General features: G+C 35.3%; 1 protein-coding gene across 1 annotated transcript in view; it reads left to right on the forward strand.

The window, feature by feature from the left end:
• Positions 1–24,174, forward strand: part of COL24A1 (collagen type XXIV alpha 1 chain) — a 423,812-nt gene that overhangs the window by 68,031 nt on the left and 331,607 nt on the right. The window contains exons 8-11 of the mRNA XM_024119550.3: positions 12,282–12,326; positions 16,669–16,722; positions 17,768–17,812; positions 23,944–23,997. Of these exons, the coding sequence (XP_023975318.1) occupies positions 12,282–12,326; positions 16,669–16,722; positions 17,768–17,812; positions 23,944–23,997 (198 nt within the window). The remainder of the gene's footprint in view (positions 1–12,281; positions 12,327–16,668; positions 16,723–17,767; positions 17,813–23,943; positions 23,998–24,174) is intronic.

The raw sequence follows: 24,174 nt of genomic DNA on the forward strand, positions 1-24,174 counted from the left end.
ATAGAGAAAATTTTAAAAGACTGATTTTAACTATTAGAGCAGATTATCATTTTTAACTTTGAAGTTTTGCTTACTTAAAGCGGAAGATATTATCTTCCAAGCACTTATGCACATATTATATGAGCCTTGGCCCATCGGTATTTTGAAATATTGAGAATATATTATTTTTGGTCTGTATAAGTCTAGTAAAGTGAAATAACATTAAGTTAAACAAACTGGGTCATGGATGCATATCTTTCACAGACTTCTTTTCTCTTACACAGTTTTTTAAACTTTTAAAATCTGGCTTGTGTTGTTAACGAGTAGAAACAGACACTGTAGAAGTCAGGGATCTTGCTGTGTTATCGATTAGCAACTATAGCTGAATTTTCTCTAGAGAAGGTTTAGTCGAAAGTATTTAGAAACCAAATTACTTTCTGATAAATGAAGCATCCATGGTTCACTATGCTTTGATAGTAGTTCAAAACAGTGTTGAAATATTTGAGATGATTTTGTAGTTTTTCTGAGAATGCCTTCCCTCTTTTCAGAGTGTGTCTAATAATGGAAACTGTTTATAGATTTTTTAAAAACAAGTATTGCAGGAAACAGACATAGGGGCTGAATCTAAACCTAAACTAATTCTCCACATAGCAGGCTTGGAACACGTTTCCATCACACTACCTACATGCATGTCTTACTTTAATATGAATGTGCGGTAGACTCTTTCTGTTCCTGTGGTTTGTATGAAGGGCAGAAGGACCAGACTGATTATTTATGGAATTTACTAATTTTGGTTCATTTCTTTGAACCACCTAGGTCATTCTCAGAGTTACTTCCTGCAAACAGGATCCATTCTTGGAGTACCTAGAATAAAAGTTCATATTAGTTATAACCTAGGGACTCCTATTCCTTCATCCTTTCAGTTCTACCCCTAAAATGCTGCATGAATTCTTAAGGTCAAGACAAGAACTTAAGGTATTCATTCTGTAAGTGATAAATCTAAGATAAGCCCAGAGAGGTTAAGAGAATTGCTCAGGGTCACTCAGAGTTACAGCAGGATCAAGAGATAATACTTGCTGCTACTGAATCCACTGTGTTTTTAACAGTCTGGGCTTATTATGAAAGATGAATAAGGTACTTGGGATTTGATTAATATGAAGTTTATTACATATTTTATCAAACTATTTTTGAATTATTAATATAACTATTATGGTAAATATTAACAGCTCCTTTCTTATGTGCAATATCATAGTCTATCTGCTGAACCCTGTATCTTTTTATCTTAAAAACAACCCATTGAGACAGATAGTATGTTCAGTGTGTCATAAATAAGTTAATTGAGGTATAAAATGGTTAACTCATTTACCCAAGGCCACATGACTATTAATTGACAGAGTTAGGACTCAAATCCAGGCATCTTTGACATGACTGTGCTCTTAATAACTTCAAATACTGTTTCCCCATATATTAGTTCATTATGCCAATATTTGTTATATGTGAGTTTGATTACTTCTGACTACCTCAAGCATGAATGCAAGAGGAAGTAAAATTTTGTTTTTTCCTGAAAGCCAAGGGAACAAATATAGTTTTGGATGACAGGTAATAATGACATCATTATTCCTTTTCTCTGGAAGTATCTGGAAATATTACAATTCTTTAAGTAACCTTTGAAGTGGCTGCAAGACAGTTGTGTGTAGAAATACTGACAACTCATGGAAACTGTTGAGATAAATAAACAGAAGATTAATATAAAATGTAATGAAAACTAGAAGTAATATTGAGATAGAAATAACAAAGCAAGTAAATCAGCAGCAATATTTTTATTCACTCTTCAGTAGATTTTTTGGTTTGCTTCTGCCTTTTTCCCTTTTATCTCTCACCCCTTGACTGTTTTTTTTAAAGATTAATTACTATATTAAAAATAAGGCTTTTTTTTTTCCACAATAAGGTACAACACAAATAGTGAAAATACAAGCCACAGACTGGGAGAAAATATTTGTAACACATGTAACTAACAAAGAACTAGCATCCAGAACATGTAAAGAATGCACAGAAATCAATAACCCAACAGAAAAATGGGCAGTTCACAAAACAGCAAATCCATTGGTCACTTAATATGTGAAAAGATTTTTAACCTTACTAGGAATAAGGGAAATGAAAGTAAAACAATGAGGTATCATTTCACAATTGTCAAATTGGCAAATATTTTAAGTCTGGCGATACCTACTTTTGGCCAGATGAGATACAACAGGAATTCTCCTTTACTGCTGATGGAACTGGAACAACCACTTTGGAGCACGATTTGGCATGTCTAGGAAAGGTGAAGATGCAGACTGCCTAACAGTAATTCTGCTCATATGTATATATCTTAGAGAAACTCTCTAACACACATACACAAGAAGAAATTTTAAAATGTTACTTGCAGCATTGTTTATGAAAACAAAACAGTAGAAACCCCAATATATTTAAATTTTAAAAGGATATATTTTGATAGATTCATAAAATGTAACACTATGCAGCAGCTAAAATGAACAAACTAAATCTACCTATTTACGGCAACATGTATAAATCTCAAAAATATAACATCGACAAAAGAAGTAGCCTCAAAGCATTTGTATAGTATAATATATATAAAGTTCAAAAACATGCAAAACTATAACATTATCATAACAACTTACAGAAATTTATTCTTTACTGAACAGTGAAACACTGTATTTATATAAAAGTATAAAATCGTGCATATTAAAAAAAAAAGATAATGCTTCTCTCTGAAGAGGGACAGATAAGAATGAAATCAGGGGGTTTCACAAGGAAAGGCCCTTGAATTTTCTCTTTTAAAAAAATCTGAAATCAATATTCACACCTTGACTTTTTTTTTTAAAAAACCAGTATTACCACTTTAACAAGCTGTGTATTTCCCCAGGTTGACTGGTTACATTGCCTCAACTTAGCCACCTTAATATAACTCTTATTTACCTAGGAACTGAAGTATGTTTTCACTTCCCACGAAATGTTTAAATTTGTGCCAAAAAATCAGATAAGTTAGATCCAGAGTGCATGCTGCGTTGGTTGGAACACAAGAGTCATAATTCTGAGCTTGGACTCCAGATGAATTTTTAAATTGGTTTTTAAATATAGCTGATCAGTTGCTACATTACTATTGAAAGTCTGCTTTTTAAAAGTGTAAGAACATTAACAGCGATTTCAATTGAAGAAATTTTTCTGGGATCAAGAGGATAAGCCAGATGGGAGCGGTTAAGCACATCTTAGCATGAAGGTATAACTCAGAACAATTGTGAAATATGAGGCACACGTTTTAAAACAGATTGTTATGAATAACGTATGGCAGTATTTTTCTGAATGTCAAAAAATTCAACTACTATACTTTTAGTAATAATTATAAATCAGTGTGAATTCTTATTCTAGTTTGATAGAATTATTTCAGTTAAAAAAATCTTTCCATTACATAGGAGGTACACAGTTAACATCTTTATAAAGTTGGAAGGGAAAGAAGAGCTGAAAAAAATCAAGTGGAATGCATTATGATTTATCAGTCACTCAAAACCTATACAGCTTTTCATAATCTATTTAAAGCAAGGACAGTACTAAGGAAGTACAGCAATACTGAATGTTGATGAGAACAACAATAAAAATAAAATCCGTGCCTGGAGAAAGAAATAAGGGGAATTCTTATGTTCCATAGTTAACGCTATAGATCATCTTCTCACCTGCCCAAAATTCCTGTAAAAATCTGCAGAGCTACATTTTACTTTGCTTGGTTCGCAGTTCAGGCTTAGTACTGAAAGTCTAACATAAAAGCTTGTGCTTAGGGGCTGTGCTGTCACCACTGTGACCATCTACTCTGCACTCTGCCATTTCCACTAGTGGAAGGGGAAGCTAAGAACAAGGCAACACACACTGAACTCCCTCACAGGCAAGCCAGTGGCTACCAAAGTGGGTGTACTTTGTGGGACTTGGAAAACGTTCCTTCATCCAAAGCTTTTTTCCTCTTGTGACTGACATCCTAACATTAATGATAAATTCATTTGGCTGAAAGTATTTCAGTTCCCAGAAGGTTTTAAAAAAAATGTCTGTGTCCTCAGAAAAAGCTGTTATCGGTCATTAAGCACCATTTTGAGAATTAGTTTGTCATACTGTTTTTCTCCACGAGAACTAGTTGAGAAGGACTACAACTAGAGTTGATGGGGCCAAGGTAAAAACTGAGTACTAATTAATGTAGGTTAATGGGTCAATATTGTGAGGAGTTTGGGACCGAGGTGGGTAGGAGTCTGTTGTGTGCGTGAGGGAAGTATGTTCCATGAAGAAGGGGAGGTGGGTAGAATAGAGAGGTCTGTGTGGTATTCATTCTCTAATTTAATTCTCTTCAATCTCTCCAGTTACCTGGGATCATTCTTCTATTTAATTTTTTGAAAACAATTAAACTCCCTATTCTTAAAACTTCAGGAACTTTATTGCCTTACCTCAAGTAGTACTTACATGTTCATGGTTGTTGATTTTTTTTTTATCTCATTCTGAATTCTTGCTTAAGGCTTCTTTTTCGATCAGCTATGGGTGTCGTACCACTATTTCTCTAGTTTGCCATAGGTTACCCTGGTTATTTTGGCCAAAACATGGCTACAAACCTTTGTTTGTATTCCTAAAGGCATTGCTGACATATGAGTCCTGTAGTGTTTGACAGATTTTATTAGATACTTGGAATCACCTGATCTGTAAAGGAATGCTATTATTACATTACAGAAAAGGACAATTTAATACTGGCTTTCAGATAACAGTGCAGTAGCAGTGGGCTAAAGGGAAATAGATGAGTGATTTAGGAGTCCTTAAGTGCAAGGTCTATATTTTTTCACTGTGGTATTTCAGCCCAGTTAATGGTACATAGCAAGCACATATTATTAGTCAGTGAATGAACATTGCTGCTCGAAAGTGTAATTCACTGTGCCCTTTCACCTGGTGCTAGTGGTTATCTTCCTCCCCAAGGGCTGCTTCTCAAGTCAGTGACCCTTCTCACCTGTCTTATTTTGCCTAGGTCCTCTGGCTCCAAACACGCTTCATCCCATTTAGGTAGGGTGAGTAGAACTAGTTAATCTGCTACTAATGTCTCAGTGATGTTGCCTTTCACATGATCATGTATAAGGTTAGCCCACCTTTGCCTCAGCTTCCTGAGACTAGACAGAAGCAAAAGATACAAGGAAGTTGCTTCAAACAAAAGAGCAGTTTTGAGATAAAATTTGTCACTAACTCTGGAATGCTGCAGTTGTTTTAATCACATCCTTTTGTCCTACAGTTCATTCAGGAAACCAGTATTGGTAGACAAGGTATAGTTCCTGCCTTCAAGTAGCCTACTGTCTAAAAAAGGAAATAGATACTAAAGTAAATCACAAAAGTATATTATGCTATAACAAGTGCAATGATTAAGATGTGAAAATTTTTATAGCAACGGCTGAGGGATCCCTAAACTTCTTGGCACTGGAGGTGGGGGAGTTTTTAGAGAACAGGGAAAGAGGCAACATCTGAGCCGCATCTTGAGGATGCAAGTTATCCTAATGATACTATAGTTAGTAGACATGTATGCTGTTTACAGACAGGTGATGACATAAACCAAGGCTTGGAGGCAAGAGCATTTCCCTGTTTGGGGGTTATGGAGTGTTAGGCAGGAGGTGTCAGGAGATAAATTTTGAGGGATATTCAGGGGTCAAATTATAAAGGAACTTGTATGCCATGGTAAAGCATTTATCATACGGTAGAGAGCTACTGAAGGATTTTAAGAAGGAGAGTGCCAGAGGCAAATCATTTAGTCTCCAGAATTTCTTTGGCATTTTTGTGGATTCTAGAGACAAATGCTCCTACCTTTCTGAAACCTAAAGTTTATGTAAGGAGTTCCAAGATAGAAAAGCAGAGTGGCAATAGAGAAGTTGTCTTATGCCATAGGGGATACTTTCTCATATGTAGGAAAAATCTTTATCTCAGTGAATATAAGTCCTTCGCATTTAGTGGGGGAAAGAACTGTTAAAAGAAGAAAACCATTTATATATGAAGTTGACAACATAGAGATGATATCATTGAGAATCTTTTCAATACATATATACAAGCATTCCTCGCTTTGCATGGTTCCAATATACACAAATTTCACTTAACACGGTTTAATTAAATAACACCAGTCTCCCAAAAACATGGTTCAAATTAATCACACTGTGATTAGCTGTGTAAAGTATAAACTTTGCTACTGGCTCTTCAGCTTACAAGTCACTACATGAATAGTAAATGTGCATCAAGATCAGTGATCGGTCACATCATTTCATTCAGAATCTGTTGGTGATTGTACACAACACATCTGTTAGTTCATGCACAGACAGCAGAGTGTGTAGCTGTCTTGCTTCCTTCTCTCTGATAAACTCATGTGGCATTTTACGCAAATGGATAATCAAAAAAAGTAACTGGCCAACAAAGATGAAAAGTACAATGAAATAAAGAAATAGCGATAACACAGAAATTGAAATTAGAATCAAATATAAATGGAGTTATAGAAGAAATAGCTGATCCTGGGGCACTGCTGCCATTTGAGAGACTCTACGTATGCAGACAGAGGAACTTGGTAAAGGCGAACTTGTTTTTGGCAAATTTTTTGACATAAGAGGAAAGGGTTGTGATGAATAGGATAGACATGTCCCAGAGGAGGTTACAACAGCAAAAAAACTTCACGTTAGAAGAACTCTTGGAGCTATTTCATGACATTGAAAGTGCAAAGGATGAAATGGTGGGAGCTGACCCACACTTAGAAAGGAGTATGACAGTTTGCCAAAACATAGAATATATGCTTGCTCTGTATGGTTATTTATACAAGAAAAGCAGTATTCAAACTACTCTTCATGAATTTTTTCTAAGAAATGGAACTTTAATTTCTCACTGTTTCTAATGTTTTAAATTACACTGTACTAAATTAATATTTAATATATTTTTCATTTCCCTATACAAAGGTAACTGACAGTGAGACTTTTAAACATATTGACAAAAATTTTTAAACGTCACAGAACAATTGCAGTTTTTCCCATTATTAAGATTGCTTGGCATGGTTTCAGCTTATATGGTCAGTTTCATGGTCCTCTAGTACTGTGCAAAGCAAGGATGGCCCTGTATGTAAATGGTACCACTATTTTCCTTATGGATAAACATTTTATTTATGTATCCAAATTTTCATTACTTGGGGGTAGTTCAGGTATATATTTGAAGTTTGTTTCTTTTCCATCCCTTAATATTTATGATTTTGATTCAATTGTATCTTTTTTTTTTTTTGGTCCTGTGTGGTCACCTGTTGATAACATATTTGTTAGGGTTTAAATTGTTGTTAAAATAAGTATTAAAATTAAAATCTCTATATTAAAATTAGATTCTAAACCCCTTTATTTTTTTTTTATTATTATTTTTTTTTGTGGTACGCGGGCCTCTCACTGTTGTGGCCTCTCCCGTTGCGGAGCACAGGCTCCGGACGCACAGGCTCAGCGGCCATGGCTCACGGGCCCAGCCGCTCCGCGGCATGTGGGATCTTCCCGGACCGGGGCACGAACCCGTGTCCCCCGCATCCGCAGGCGGATTCTCAACCACTGCGCCACCAGGGAAGCCCTAAACCTCTTTTATTACTGGAATTCTTGGCAAGGCAAATTTACATCACAACAAAAATGGAAACAACCCTATAACTCATTATAATGAGTTTTTAATCTGTTCTAAAACAGAACTTGTACATTTTTCTATTGGCATTCCTTAAGAAATGTGTTCACATCAGTTTCAGTATATTTATCAGAGAAAAATCATACATTGTTAGGTACTCGGCCTTTTTTGTTATTTTTCCTATGTGAATATAGGAAGAACAATGACTCAAATAGTATTTTCAAAAGACTACAATATAAACAAAGTTTTAAAAGTAAAGTGTCAGGGAGACTTCCCTGGTGGTCCAGTGGTTAAGACTCCATGCTTCCAATTCAGGGGGCGTGGCTTTGATCCCTGGTTGGGGAACTAAGATTCCACCTGCTGCACAGCGTGGCCAAAAAATTTTTAAAAAATTAAAAATAAAGTGTCAGGTCCTTAGATTGGAGCTATGCCAAAGCTTGAATGTAGGCATTCTTCCCAGCAACTTATTCCCTTTGTTTTTAAAAATATTACAGACTAGTATTTAAGTAGAAAACAAATGAGACCTGTAGTCACAAATTAGGGAATAAATGGAGGCTTTTATACAATAGTGGTGCTAACTCCAGTATATTACAGAAAAATATTATTACATTGAAAAATAACAAGATATTTTTTCTCTCACTTATTACCTTTCATTTTAATATTAAGAGAATTGAGATATCATATTGAATACTGAGAATTTATTTTCCCCCAAGTAACCCTCAAATTCCTCTAAGTCTTTACATCAATTCATTTATTCATCCAAATCTTTCCATCAATTAATTAACAGGAACTTACTATGTTCTAGACACTGGGAATACCACATTGAATAAAATAGTTCAGGAGCTTAAGTTTAAACTTTTTAAGGGGCATATATATCATCTCTAACTCTGCCCTCAAATCTAATTTATAATCATCTTTCTCCTAGACTCTCATAATAGCCTCCTACCTGACCCATTCTCTTTCCATTCTGCTCATCCCAGAGTCCCCATCTTTGTTTCAGGTCATATGCCCATGGGAGCCTGAATCTGTTTTTTCTCTGATATGTACATCAGTGATACATCAGTGTTACTTGAATTCTTCCAATGCCTCAAAGCCTGAATTGACTCTTATAAATGCCTTTGTTTTTCATTCAATGAAAGCTGAAAAAAAAAGTAGTGACTTTCTTAACAGATTCAACTAATTGCAGAATGCTGGCAATTAAAAGGAGATTTAGCAGTAGTTTAATTCATTGCTGTTATTTTACAGATGAAGACTTTGAAACTCATGATATAGCTATTTAGTGGCAAAACTGGATCTAGAGCTCAGTGTGCTTGGTCTTTTCATTATTATTAGTAGTAAATCAAACCAAACCAAAAACATTTTGTTTCACTTCAGCTCTTTTGATTGCAAAGAATGGAGACTTAGGCTATCCCAAGGAAGAGAATTATTTCAATCCTCTCTACAGCATTAAGGGAAATCAGGGACCCATGGAATCTAAAAATGGTACTGTAATATGACTTAGCCTCGCAGGGGCGGGCACTGATTCAAAGCAGCTCTGAGTATCTAGCAACATTAGTTTGTGGATCTTTTACTGTACTTTTCTATTAGCACTGCTACTCATCTCCTCTCTCTGCATCTGCCCTTTTGTGTTATCTGGCTTTCACTCTGACAAAAACTTTCTTTCTCAGCATAGTTTCTGCTTACTCTAAATTTTTTACTCATACTTTGGCTTTCTTCTCTTCCTCTTATCCTTTCTTTGTCAGTCTTTCTAGCTTCAACTAAGTACCTGAATCAATACTCCCTCCCTCCCTCCCTCACTTCCTGTTGAACTTAATTTAAAAAAGAATTTGATTGGCCCAGCTTCACCCTGTTTAGGCAAAACTCTCCATTCCAAGTGGCATCATAGGCTACTGGCCAGACTTCATATTGGCTTCCCTTAGATGGAATGCCATCTCCTGGGGCTGAGGTGGAGTAGGAGGGAGCTCATGACTATTTGGTGCTGCCTTTATATTAGAGTCTGTGCATGAGGAAGAATCTCTTCAGAGGGAGTTGTACATTCACAGGATATTATGATCAACATGTCTAGTTCACTGTTATAAACTGCTTCAGGGAAAGTAAGCTAAAGAAGTTGTAGTACCACTGCATTCTCTTTCACTAGGGCTGGGGAGGGAAGAAACTCTGGTCAGAGAAACAGAGAGTGGCCAAAGAAAGGGAAGCATGTAGCTAGCTAGACTCAACAGTACACAGAAATAAAAACAAGTAAGTAAATATATAAGCACAGTTTTTAATAAAAAAGAAAAGGAACTAGGCCCATGGCAGAGAGTTTCTCTACCTGTGTACCTCTCGCCCTGGTTCCTCATTTCTCATCTTCCTGACGCTCTCTTAGGAACTCCATCCTTCTAGAGCTGCTGCCTCATCCGAGGGAGCCACCACCACTATCTTAGTGCTGAGGAAATTTCTTATTTCCGTTATTAAAAGTGAAAAAACTTAGCTTTGTGGATATTTTATTTGCAGAATCTTGTGTAACACTTGGACAACTGAGAACAATGTACATCTTCTATTTTGTAATTAGGCTGGTCTTTAGCTATCTTAAAAAATGTATAAACTCAGGGAAATTGTGGGTATATAAGATGCTAGTGGTAAATGTGTAACTTTAATAATACCATGATTTATGATATATAATTCCTTTTGTTGATTTGTCTTGGTTGTCTAAAATTAATGTTTGAACATTTGATGAGAATGAGGACAGCCTGCATTTGAGTCTGAGACAAATATAGACATATTAAGTAAATAGAAGGGCAGGTTACTCAATTCTTGATAAATCTAACTGTCAAACTGACATGATTCCACCTTACTACCTACATGACTTTGGTCATATCATTTAATTTCTCAGAGCTCAGTTTTCTCATCTGTAAAAATGAGGAAGATACCTACTTCATAGGATTGCCATAGAATTAGGTGAGGTATTTGGAAGTGGCTGGTGCAAGATCTGGTACATAGTGGCTCAGTGAAATTTCTTTGTGCCTTCATTCCTTTTTCCCCCTCTTCCCCCTTCTTTCTCATGGCCACTTCTCTGATCTCTAATAGCCTAATCATGAAAGAACAGAGCTCCCAGAGGACAGGGCATTTCCTCTGCCCTCTTGCTTTTTCCTTCTGTTATTCCCTTGTTACAAATATGCCTACATATACAGATTACACAAAAATTTTTGTCTCCAACTTTCCATCTTACATTTCTGGTCTTCTTTCTGGTTCCCAAGAGACCTCTCTACTTAAACATTTACTTTTGTTTTAAGTTTATCACCTCAAAACCTGCTTAAATCATTTCCTTATTTTTCAAATAGGTACCTCTTCTAATTTTCCCATTGTCCCAGAGTATCATTTCCTTCTCTAATTCATTAATCCAAGTTCATAAACCCTCCGTGATTAATCCTGAATGACTCTTTTCACTCTGTTACTCTATATCTTAAAACCCCAAAAACTGATCTTCAGTTTTCGGTACATTAATTTGAAGTTTCTGATATTTGTAAACTAACTATAATTTATTTCAGGTTTTTGAGGTTTGCTTAAAATCCTAAAAGGTTCTTTTAAAAGGGAACTTTTTCTTGTTCTTTTATATACACCAAAATCTAGTAAACAGCAGGTTGATTTACTGATTGTTGATTAGAGCTGTACAAATATGCTCCGAAGTGTCCTTTATTTCTTTCTTCCTGTCCTTTCTTTTAGCTTCCTTTCTTTCGCTCATAGAATATCTTTCTAGAGGATAAAAGTTATTATCTCTTTTATATCTTTGGGTGTTAATGATAGAAATTAAGATTTGATTTTGGTTCTTATTTGGAAAATTTTTTGTTACTAATTTCATTTTTAATTGAGGTATGATTGATATATAACATTTGTTACTGATTTCTTAGACAGCTTTATAAAACCCTTTTGATGGACCTGTGAGCAGCCTCTTTTTATTCACTCATTCATAGAATGTTATGACAATGTTTTAGATTAGAGAAACTGCCAGTTTTTCAATAATTACAAACAGATTATGCCTGAGGGCATTCTGTTTCAGCATTAATGAACTAAAACCAACTTTTAAAAAGCTTCAGCAAAATTTAGCAGATCCATTGCTAGATACCAGCCTTTTATAAAAGATGCTGTTTTTTTTTTTTTTTTTTTTTTTTTTTTTTTTGGTAGGGGGGCCTCTCACCGTGTTGCGGAGCACAGGCTCCGGACGCGCAGGCTCAGCGGCCATGGCTCACGGGCCTAGCTGCTCCGCGGCATGTGGGATCTTCCCGGACCGGGGCACGAACCCGTGTCCCCTGAATCGGCAGGCGGACTCTCAACCACTGCGCCACCAGGGAAGACCCAGATGCTGTTTTTTTAAATTCAATACTGTGTAACCATTTTAGTTGATAACAAATCATTCAGATAACACTCCAAATTAATTAAGAATTACTAATACAAATTTATTATTTAATAAAAATTAAATTTTTATTAAATTTAAAAGATTTCATTTAATAAAAAATAGATTAGTAAGAATTACATTTGTATTAATGGGAAAACCCAAAGCTGGGGTGAAAGACAGCTGTGGTTAGTTATTTGTCTCAAATGGGTTTACTTTTCATAGTATGTCTTCACCTTTACCCTTGCAGGGTCTCAAAGGACATCCAGGGCTCCCAGGACTCCGAGGTGAACAAGTAAGTATTCTTCCTTTATAAGACTTGCATCTTCTCCAGTGAAAAGGACACACGGTAGGGAACTCCATTGAGAGATTATTTTCCCCCATGTAACTCTTTCAATTTTTCTTAATGCTTTTTACTCTGTTTAGTACAGGAAAAACTTCTAATTTATTATCTATTAAATCTTGTGAGTTTTTTTTCATATCTTAGACTGACTTTCACTGTCTGCCTAACACACTCCAGAACGGCAGTCTTAAGCTTCCGTTGTTCATAAACCACTGTGAGAATCTCATAAATGCTGTTTATCCTGTCCCCGGATTGTCCATGCATGCACACACACTCATATGCACACACACATATGCACTGATATTTTTGTACGTTTCAGGGGCTTTCCTGTTTTCCAAAGTCTATCCACAGCTGTTAGTTCCCTACCCTTGCATGAAGGAATGCAAATAAATTTTAATAACAATCCAAATTAGAATGGCACATCTGCTGTTTGTTGTCCATTCTACACATACACACATATGTAAAAGTCAAAATAGTTTGGGAACTATTTAGTTTTTGATCATGTTATTCCTTCTCTCTCCCACCAAAAAATAATGTATCATTATGTCATAGGAAGGAATAAAGTCATATCTCTTGTTTTCAATAGAATATATACTAGGCCAGTATGAATAAATCAGTGAAAAGGGTAGGAGATTAGATACTAACTAAGGTGACAAATCGTTATTGGAGATTTAGCAAAGAGCCTCGGGAAGCCCTAAAAGGGAGCTCCAGAAAGAAAAAAGTGATGGATTATCCCTGAGGGAAAGATAAATGAAGAAATAAAGCCAGTTTTCTCTTTTATTCATGTAAGAGGGACAATACACTCTATTCAGTCCCTGAGCACAATTTTTGAAGATTGCTAATTACTAGACATGGCAAGCGATATATGTATCTGTAGCAAGTAAAATCTCAGTTTCCTGAAGATCACATGAGTGCTGAAAAGCATTTGATCATTTATGGGAAAAAAATCAGAAGGGCCGGAGGGATTAGTTCCCGGGGAGGAAAAAAAAATCCCTAGAATACTGCTTTGGCAGAAATTCTGTGTAGATTTCAATGAAGAAAACCTGACACATCACCAGAAGTAAGTGAAAAATTGACCATTTGTCAGTACTGACCAGTTTACGTGCAACTGTTCTATAACCTCGTTCTGTTAGTATACATGTCATTGTTCTGAGGGTGGTCTGCTTTTGAGAAGAGTCTGAAATCAGTTTTAAAGGTTGGAAAATGTATTATTGGAATCAGTTCTATTTTATTTATTTCCAGAAGAAAAAAAGACAAAATTGGTGATAACTGTGAGGAACAACTAAAATCATTTTGCATTTTCACTGTGGAAACACTGTGGACATTAAGAGGAGCGTAACTAATTAGCTAGGAGACATTCCCTTCTGGAAAATTTGTAAATATCTATAAACTGGCCAGCAAACACTTAGGAAAGTAACTATACCATCTGGGCAAGCGCTAGTAATAAGAGCTTTCATTTACGGGGTCTTTATTAGTTGCCAAACTGTACTACTGTTAACTGGAACTTCAAGTAGTATAATTATTTATTTAATATTTCCATATGTTAACTCATTTAATACTCCACAACACTAAGAATTATTGCAGTTACCCCTGCTTTTAAATATATTTTTACACATTGTTCTCTTTTCTCTACACAATAATCCTGTGACCTAGATATTATTATTGTATTTAATTAATGAAAAAAACTAAGAGATAGGGAGGACCCATGCTGGCAGTGCTGGGACTCTCAGTGAAGTGTGACTGACTCAGAGCGTGTGCTTTAATTCTTAGAGTAAGAAGTGTGATTGGGGCAGGTTTACTATTCCTGATTTTTCCAGGGGTGGAGATATAACTTTGTGTCTGAATTCCTCCATTCGATCTACAGATTTAAGTGAGCCATGTTTTAAATGCAGAGTGAATTGAGGTATAGTGTTTGTTTTGAGTTTCTTTTGAGCTGCTCTGGTTGTCCAAGTGATTCTAGGGTGTGGTTGGCTTAGAATATGTTTGTGCCACGTAAGACTGCTGGAAGCTTACTCGTTGACTTTGTTTACTGCTATTCCAGTAGAGCAGGATTTAGTCATCCAGTGGTGTCCTTTTGTGTATTTCTCTGTGCAGCGGGAATGTGTTATATATCTACATGTTGTCTTAACAACCTCTATGAAAATCCATTCAAAATCAGATTTCATTTATGTCTTATAACTGATTGCTTTTTAATTGAGGTCAGTTAACCTAAGTTGGCTAGGAAACTAATGAAAGGGATGGTGATTGGCATTAGCCAGAACCTACAGAATAAAAACAGCCTTTTAAACTTATTTCAGTCTTTTCTATTGGCATGCCCAAGTATAAGGTTTTGTGGATGTCTGGATATAGGCCTGTGTGTTTTAGAATTGGATGGGGAATAAAGGAAGCAGTTGTAAATAGACTGAAGCAAGTCTCATAATTAGAGGGCTTTCCCTAGAGTACTACTTTAAGTTATTTGCATTTCAAACCTATACTAGGGAGGCAGCCTTGAATGGTGGTCTCTGGAGTTAGACTTGCTGATTTAAATTCTGGCTTTCTACTTACTAGCTGAGTGACTTCCCACTGGTGACAAACTCTTCACGTCTTATTTTTCGCATCGGTAAAATAGGGATAATGGTATCTACCTTATAGGATTTGAGCAGATTAAATAAGATAATACATATAAAATTCTTGAATTTTGGCACATGATAGGTGCTCAATAAATGCTGTTATAGGAATAAAATATGTATTATATATAATATTAATAAGGTAATATCTAGTACATAAATATGGTTTCTGAAATTTATAGGATATAATCTCTACATGTAGATGAAAATTTTTTGTACTTCTCAGAAGGCAACTGTTTATTCACATTCTGTTAAGTTCATTGCCATATATATGTATAGGTGTCTGTATGTATATATGTATGTATGTGTGCACATGTATATATATGTGTGTTTGTGCATACACACACGTGACAACTTTTGTCAGATTGTCTGGGTTCACATCTAGGCTCTGCTACTTACTGTGCCATCTTGGGCAGGTTTCATAACTTCTCTGTATCTTAGTTTCTTCAAATGTAAAATGGAGAAAATAGTATCTATCTCATAGATGTAAAGTAGACGTAAAGTGCGTGGCATAGGATTGGCACCTAAAAAAGTGCTAAGTAAGTGATAATTGTTGGAGCAAGGGAAGGAAGTGGGAGACAACAGGGAGAAATGAGAGAAAACAAAACTGAGAGATGGATTCTGAGAAAAGTGGAGAGAAGGACAAATTAGGAGCCTACAAGTCTAATGGAATGGGAGGGCAAAAACTTTCCACTGTGATGCTCCATTTGCCTTTTTCTTGGTCTGTTTTTTCTCTAGATTCTCCAAATTTTAGGAATTTCGAAGTATTTTTATTGTTAAACCAGAGGTAACACTCTTCTGTATACTTCGGATCAGAGGGGCAAAAGAGCTAGTGTCTTTTATTATCTCTTTTCCAAACAACAAACCGGAAATGAATTTTACATAATAAAGAATCTATGAAATTTATCCCTGCTGTCACCATTTGTGGTTAAGTAAAGACAGCTCAACACATATTCTTCTGGTATTTCCTTGGTTCACAAATTATTTAACAGACCTAAACTTTGAATAAACTGAATGAATGAATGAATGAATCATGTATCAGTGGAAGAAAGTAACAGCGAGTGGACGTATTTCTTCTCACTTTTCCACACAGTTCAGCAGCAAGTTTCCTTTCTTATGCCTTTGAGTCTCCATATATCATCCTTCCTTGAGCAAACCTTGTTTTAAATCAGGCATACAAAGTTGTCAGTGCAAAATGAATTTCCCATCCAAAGTTGCTATGTGAATTTTTAGATAGACCTATGTCATGTTACAGATATTTACCACTTAATATCCATTTACTTATCTTCTGGAGCTCATGCTCCGATAGTTAAGGAGAGTTGCAGGATGACTGAGACAAGAAGGAGTTCAATCCAGAAAGATACTGGTTATTATGAAATGTACCAACTCTTCTCTAATATGTTTTTTAAAAGTTATGTATCACTGGAATTTTCCACCCTAGATTTATCATTACTAATAATCAATGTCTCATTTAGGTCCCTAATCTAATGTATTTATTTTTATTTAGCAGTTTTATCTCATTTTCATTTTAAATAGATGACTTCAATCAGATAAGCAATGTGCAGGACCCTTAGTATTTTTATATGGAAAAAATATTCTTTCCAAACTTGGGTATTATGAATGCACCAATTTTGTTTCCTTGGGTTTCTTTTGACTTTGTTGTATTGTTTTATTATTTTGCATTTTAGGGAATTCCAGGATTCACTGGTAATATTGGTTCACGTGGTTACCCTGGCAGGCAGGTGAGGTAACTATATTTAAACTTCTCTTTTTATGTTCCTCTTGGTTAATACATTGTATGTTCTGATTTCAAGAGTTAATGTTCAAATGATAACTGGTTTACTTTTATTAAATAATGAATTACTCATAGCAAAATAATTCCAAAAATTCTAATATCAAAATTGTAAAAATCCTTCAAAAATTTTACTGCAGAAAATTTTGCTTAAAATGGGAGTAGGATTTTTAAACAGGTTTGATGTGAGTAATATACAGTGGAACCTTCTAAGTTAAAATGCCCAGCGGGCTAATAAAATGTTAAAACAGCCCTGCTACTGATTTTACAGTACTGCCACTGACTAAAATGAAGTATTGGTACGAGTTAAGACTCTATATGATAAGCAACATTTTTTAATAATACAACTATAAACACTTGGGACACAGTTGGCAGCGCTACCCATACCACTATTTGAATACTTTTATCTGAACTGGCTTCAAGTCTTTGTATACTGTTGTGAAAATTCATTCTAATCATTTCATTTTTATTTTCCTCTAATTTCTAACTTTCTCTGGCTACTTCATATAGATTAGTAAGAGAACACATTTTCTTTCTTAGGCTTTCATGAATTGATTACTTACTCTTGAAATTAATTATTCATTTAGCATACTAGAAAACTACGTTTATATAAAATATCTTTATATTTTTTATATACTTTTTATACTTTTTATATATCTAAAATGCATTTTAGGTAAGTTAATTAGAAGTGTTTTAAAAGAACACAGTTTTCCAATAAGAAATAACTTAAAAAATAATTTTTGTTACTGACAATGTGTTAATCTACTTTATTTAGATATCTAAACTATATTCGTGTATGGATTATATACAGTGCCTCTTTTGGTTCTGAAATTCTAAAATTCTTTGAATGTATATAGTCTTTATCAAGTATACAGAGTTCTGAAGTTTATACTTGTGAAAATGATACCTTTTATATGCACTTTTTATTAATCTATTTATCTACAACTCTTTAAAAAGTACTGTAGTATGATGATGATGCCTTTTATTCACACTAGGGTTTAGCTGGACCAGAAGGTAATCCAGGACCTGAAGGTGTACGAGTAAGTAAGCATTTTCATCATTTTGTTAAGTATGCTTGCATATGAGTAGAATGAAGTGTACAAAATATTTATTTTCACACTTCCATAGAAACTTTGAATGTAATGCAGGTTTAGCCTGGAAAGAAACACACTTATTAAATAGATATTTTTAATGTCAAGGCCATAGAGAGCAGTCTTATGGTGGTAGGTTTTACATCATTCTTTGATAGCTCCTACATCTACATCATTTATTTTGCTAGCTCCTAGCGAAATGTCTGGTATGTTGAAAATATGCTCTTTAAGCATTTGTAGTATTATTTATGTGTGGACGTATATAGACCTAAGAAATAATGATGAAAGAAATATGACGAGGCAAAAAATTCGCACTCAAGGCTGAGATAATAATACAAAAGCTATCTGGAGTAAAGAAAAATCTGCAGAGAAAGAAATAGGCTTATCACATTCAAGCATATACCATTGCACTTCCAACCGTTAAAGAAGTTGTTAGCCACTTTTAATCATTAAGGGAGTAAAACAAAAAAAATTACTGTGATGTGTTGTGTGCCACAAATTGAAATCAAAGCTGGTTCTAGGAAAAATTAGTAAACTAAAATTTTTGTTTTTAAAATTCTCTATTTTTTTTTTTTTTTTTTTTTGTGGTACGCGGGCCTCCCTCTGTTGTGGCTTCTCCCGTTGCGGAGCACAGGCTCCGGACGCGCAGGCTCAGCGGCCATGGCTCACGGGCCCAGCCGCTCCGCGGCATGTGGGATCCTCCCAGACCGGGGCGCGAACCCGGTTCCCCTGCATCGGCAGGCGGACGCGCAACCACTGCGCCACCAGGGAAGCCCAAAATTCTCTATTTTTAATAGCCAGTTATTTTCCGGAATCTACATCTGCCTTATATTATCTTAAATACCTTTTTGAAATAAGGAAAACAAAAAGTATTTAGACAGTATGTACTATGATGATGCCCTAATTTTTAAAAAATTCTTAAACATTTTCAAATACTTCATATTTCTTTTGCTATCAATCCTATGAAGTAGCAGAACACGTGTATTGTCTCCATCTTACAGATGAGAAAACAGTAAGCTATGGAACCGACACGATTTGACAAAGTCATAGCAGAACGCAAACCACGTTTTCTCACCTTCAGCTCTGTACTGTTTTACTATCCCATGCTCTCTCCACCCTTGCATTAAGTGAAAATATAATGGGGAAAAGTCATGTATTCTTTATTAGAAACTGCACCGAAAGCACATATTGACTTGGATTTGGAAAGCAAGAAGAGATTAGTGGACAAAGAACATGGGCTTTGGAGTTAGACAAGGACCGCTTTTTTTTTTTTTTTTTTTCTTAACCCCTTGTTTACTAGCTTTGTGACCTTAGATGTCATTCAACCCTTCTGTGCCTCATTTTTCTTACCTTATTAAAAGGTGATAATGAAACCTACCTTTAGGTGGTTATGAGAACTACCTGAGCTTAATTAATATTCTTAAGGCACAGTGCCTAGCACATGGCATGTGCTTTCTATGCAGATTTTATCATTATTATTGGAATTTGGGAGTTTCTTCTGTATGTGAGCTAAATTCCTAGACCTGTTACTTGGCACTGTGCAGTTTTCTCTTACTACATTTTCTCATCTTGCTTCAGTGATTCCTATAACTTTTCTAGTTCTTCTTTATATCATTTTTGTACTATATTATACATCCTTTTGTTGCTTTTTTCCCCATTTGTACTGAAAATTATAGTGTAGGTTGTAACCCTTTTTAAGTTTTTTTAGGTTTTGATGGCCAACTTCATAAAAGCATTAAAAAAAATCTAATCCTTTTCTGACTAATTTAATTGATTTAATCCTTTAATTTTCCTTTGGGAGTGAGGGAAGAGTCAGAAGAGTCACTTCTCTAGGTTTCATATTCACGAAGCGTCTCAAATGTAGACTTTAGACATTAACTCCAAATATGGTTAAAAAGACAAAAATCATAAAATCACACTGACAGGATTATGTTTTTCATTTAATTTGGGTCCTGTTACTGGACTATACCACATTCTATACAATATGAATTAATATTTTTAAAAATCATGATAAATTACCTTTTGACTGGCACCATTGTTTGACTGCATTTTTTGGTGTTAAGATAATTATTTTAAAAATGTAAATGTTTAAAATAAATCATTTTGTAACCCTCCTTTGGTGTTTCTTTGTGTAATAATGTGCTAGGTGGCTCAAAAAGTAGAAGTATGTAGGCCTCCCCCGACCTTTTAGTGGCCCTGCTGGTGACACAAAATTGCCTCTACCTGGATATACAACCTTCAATCCAAAAAAGCAAAAGCATATGTGTTTTTTATTTAATTTTTAAAAAAATTTTTTGGCTGTATAGTATGTGGGATCTTACTTCCCTGACCAGGGATCAAACCCGCATCCACTGCGTTGGAAGCATGGAGTCTTAACTGCTGGACCGCCAGGGAAGTCCCTTATTATTTTTTATGTTCCTTGTTTCATTACACACTAAACTCCAATTTAGTGGTAGTGTTTTGAGAATGACTACAACCTCATATGATTTTTTTGGTGGATGCTGCTGACATTTTATTTCTGTTAGAATCAGCATAAAATTATCAAGAAACCTTTATGAAACACCTACATAATTACTCATAGCATTGTTCCCTTTAAAATCTTTACTTGAAAAATGTTGTGCCGGTACTCTGTGCAGACTTTGTTGAGTAGAGGTCTGACTTTTTAGCTCCTGAGTTTTCAGTTGAGTATTTAGTTTACTGAGAAGTGTACATCAGTTAGGGTGTTTGTTCTTTTTATTTATAAGCAAAACTCCAGTTGTGTATATTAAAACAAAAGTTAACTTTTTAAACTTGAGGCCACCTGTAGTTGATATTTCTGAAAGTACATGTAGCTTGTCATCATAATCATAAACGTTTTGGTATCAGAAATACTTCTGGATGCTTCATTTTAAAAGAAACTTTCCCCATCCTTCAGATGCTTGGCTTTCAAGCAAACAAATTATAGATGTTTTATCATTAAAGTTAATTAGAAGGAAGCTGTTTTTTCTCTTTTATTTTATTTTTTGCTTATTCATTCATACACTCTGTAGAACACAGGAATTTTAAAGGTGTTTTTCCTTGTCAAAGAAAAGTGCTCATCTTACTATTGCAACACCCAATTAGCTTTCACCCTCAGGAGCTAAATGCTTCCCATGTTTCTTATTCCAGGAAACTTGGAAATGATTCCTGAGACACTTACTTTAAAAAAATATATTGTGGTAATACATATTTAATATAAAATTCGCTATTTTAATTATTTTTAAATGTAAGTTCACTGGTGTCATAGTTCAGGCTGCTATAATAAAAATTACCATAGACTGGGTGACTTAAACAACGAACATTTATATGTCACAGTTCTTCAGTCTGGGAAGGCAGATCCAGTGTTTCATGAGGGCCCACCTTATGGCTTGTAGACCGCTGCCTTCTTGCTGTATCCTTATGTGGCAGAGAGAGCCATCATATTTCTTTCATATCTCTTTTTAGAAGGGCAGTAATCCCATTCATGAGGGCTCTACTCTCATGATCTAATTCCCTCCCAAAGGTCCCACCTCCAAATATCATCGTATTGGGGATTAGGCTTCAATGTATGAATTTTGAGGGGGCATAAACATTCAGTCCATAGCGGGAGGCAATAAGTACATTCACATTGCAGTGTGGCCATCACCACCATCCATCTCCAGAACTTTTTCATCTTCCCAAACTGAAACTTTATATCTATTGAACAGTAACTCCCCATTCTCCCTTCCCCCCAGCTCCTGGCAACCATTCAACTTTCTGTCTCTATGAGTTTGACTACTCTATGTACTTCATTTAAGTGGAATATATAATATCTATCCTTTTATGACTGGCTTATTTCACTTAGCATGATTGTCTTTGAGATTCATCCACCTTGTGGCATGCGTCAAGATATCCTTACTTTTTCAGGCTGAATAATATTCCATTGTATGTATATGCCACATTTGTTTGTCTTTTCATCTGTTGAACATTTGGATTTCTTCCACCTTTTGGCTATTGTGAATAATGCTGTTCTAGGTGTACAAATGACATTTACTTTTTTAAAAACTGAGTTCTTTCTTAATGTATACTATTATGGAAAAATTTACTCTGAAAAGGCACCCATTCTCTAAGTCAAAATAAGTAGACTTTATTTCGAATTTAGTCAAAATGGCCTCCTGTATCTCTTCTTCAAATTCTTTTATACCTTGGGTTTCCTCTGTGTTCATAAAACCATTTTTCTTCTCCCATCTCCATCCATTTCAACCTCTCAGTGGTTCAGGGAAATTTCTCTTTGTTTCCTCCTAAGAGCTCTATTCTACCCTTAAGTCTTCTGACCCATCTGCCCTTCAAATCTTATGTCACTCTATGAGCTCTTTCTATGAGTCCCACATCTCCACTTCCTTGCCAAGATAATTAAATTTGAATGCCTCCTCGTCACCACAATCTCAAAATGACTAACAGAACTGATCCTCTTTCTACTAAACTATTAGCTTTCCTATTTGTTTTCCATATTTCTATCAGTGGTTACCATTTGCTTATCAGTCCGGTATAAACCTTAGAATCATCTTTGCTCAATCCTAGAGATAGATACAAAGACCAGTTGAACCACTGTAATCCAAATGAATTCTATAAACTGCATATTTGATTATATCAATACTCTGTCTAAATTTTTTTTGATGACTCAGTATAAATCCCAAACTTTCCGTCATCACATAAAAGACTTTTCATGATGTAGCCACTGTTGCCTTTCCAACCCCTCTCTTGCCTACCAATCACACAGAACTATTTGCAATTCTATGAAAATGCCATGTCATTTTATTTTGATTGATTGATTGATTGATGACACATTGTTAGCCCTGCATAAAATGCCTTTCCTTTCCTTCAAGACTCAGCTTAAATGTTGCCTCCTCTGTAAAACTTTCCTAAATCTTCCCTCTAGGCAAAGTTGGTCATTCTGCCTTCAAAGCTTCTATATCTTGTATTTATCACATCACATAATCATGTCACAATTATCTTATGATATTACAATTATTTGTATGACTCTTTTTCCTAATAAACTGTGAACTTCTTGAGGGCACTGATTTTCATATTCATTTTTATAATTCCAATTCTTGGCACACAGTGGGCACTAAAATGATGCTTTGTGAATGAGTGACCCAGTCTCATATTCCTTCAAATTTGGACCATTGAAACAGCATTCTAACAGATTTTCCTACATTCAGTGTTTCCTGTCTTCGGTGTATTCTGTATCCTGTCCACAGATTAATATTTTAGTAAAACAGATTAACATCAGTGCACTACCACACTCCCCCAAGTCCAGTAGCTTCTTATCTAAACTATAAAGTCTAAAATTTAAGGCTCTCCTTAATCTGTTCTCTAAACTACTATACACTTTATTTATTAAATTGATAAAACAGGTTATTATTTGCCACAGGTGAGATCTAACTAAAGTATGGTAGTATAAAGTAGCTTGCATTGTTATTTTACTCCTTGTTTCTCAGACCTATTGGAATCTCCCTGAGGGCACAATGGGTCTGCTTCTCTCCAAAGCATCTTACACGCAGAAACTGTCAGTTAACCATTTACAAATGCTTCTGGAGTCCTCTCTATCTTGTCTCTGCTTACTGTAGTGCTGGTTGGAGTGTTCTTTCTCCATCCTCTGCTTATCAAGACTTTATCTACTCCACAGGCCTATCTCAAGTGCCAGTCTCCTTTGAAACCTCCTCTGACTGCTTTTACCTCCTGCCACATTGGAATGAATCTCTTCCTCCTCCATACTTCTTCTTCTTGGATACCTCCATTCTGCCTTACATTTTAGTTAATTGTATATCTGTGTCTTCTGCCCTTTGTAATATTCAGTGTAGAAAAGAATTTGGGCTTGTTGATTTTTATTAGCCACCATGCCTTAAGTTACATTTCCTACTTTTTTTTTTTAATGAAAAGATTGAACTGTAATTTCTAGAAGAAAAGACGCAAGATTATTCAAACTGTTATGCCTTATAATTTCATATTACTAGGAATAAATTTTAAGTATCTCTATTTAGAATTATTTACAGGGTGAATATTTAAGTGAGATAATACAAAGATTATTTGCTTACTTTAAGGGTTTCATTGGCTCTCCTGGAGAAGTAGGACAACTGGGACCTGAAGGAGAAAGAGTAAGTCTATTTCCTTCAAATATTATTTCTAAAGTGATATACTTAGGATAAAGTATAACAGGGCTCATAAACCCAGATGTCAGGCAGTGAAACAAGCCAGCTTTAAGAAAAGTCCCCTACCAGAAATATAATTAAACTCTCTTAAATTTTACTGAATTGTGTTTTAGGTAAGTGAGG

The sequence above is a fragment of the Physeter macrocephalus genome, chromosome 4, assembly GCF_002837175.3.
Source record: "Physeter macrocephalus isolate SW-GA chromosome 4, ASM283717v5, whole genome shotgun sequence".
NCBI lineage: Eukaryota > Metazoa > Chordata > Mammalia > Artiodactyla > Physeteridae > Physeter > Physeter macrocephalus.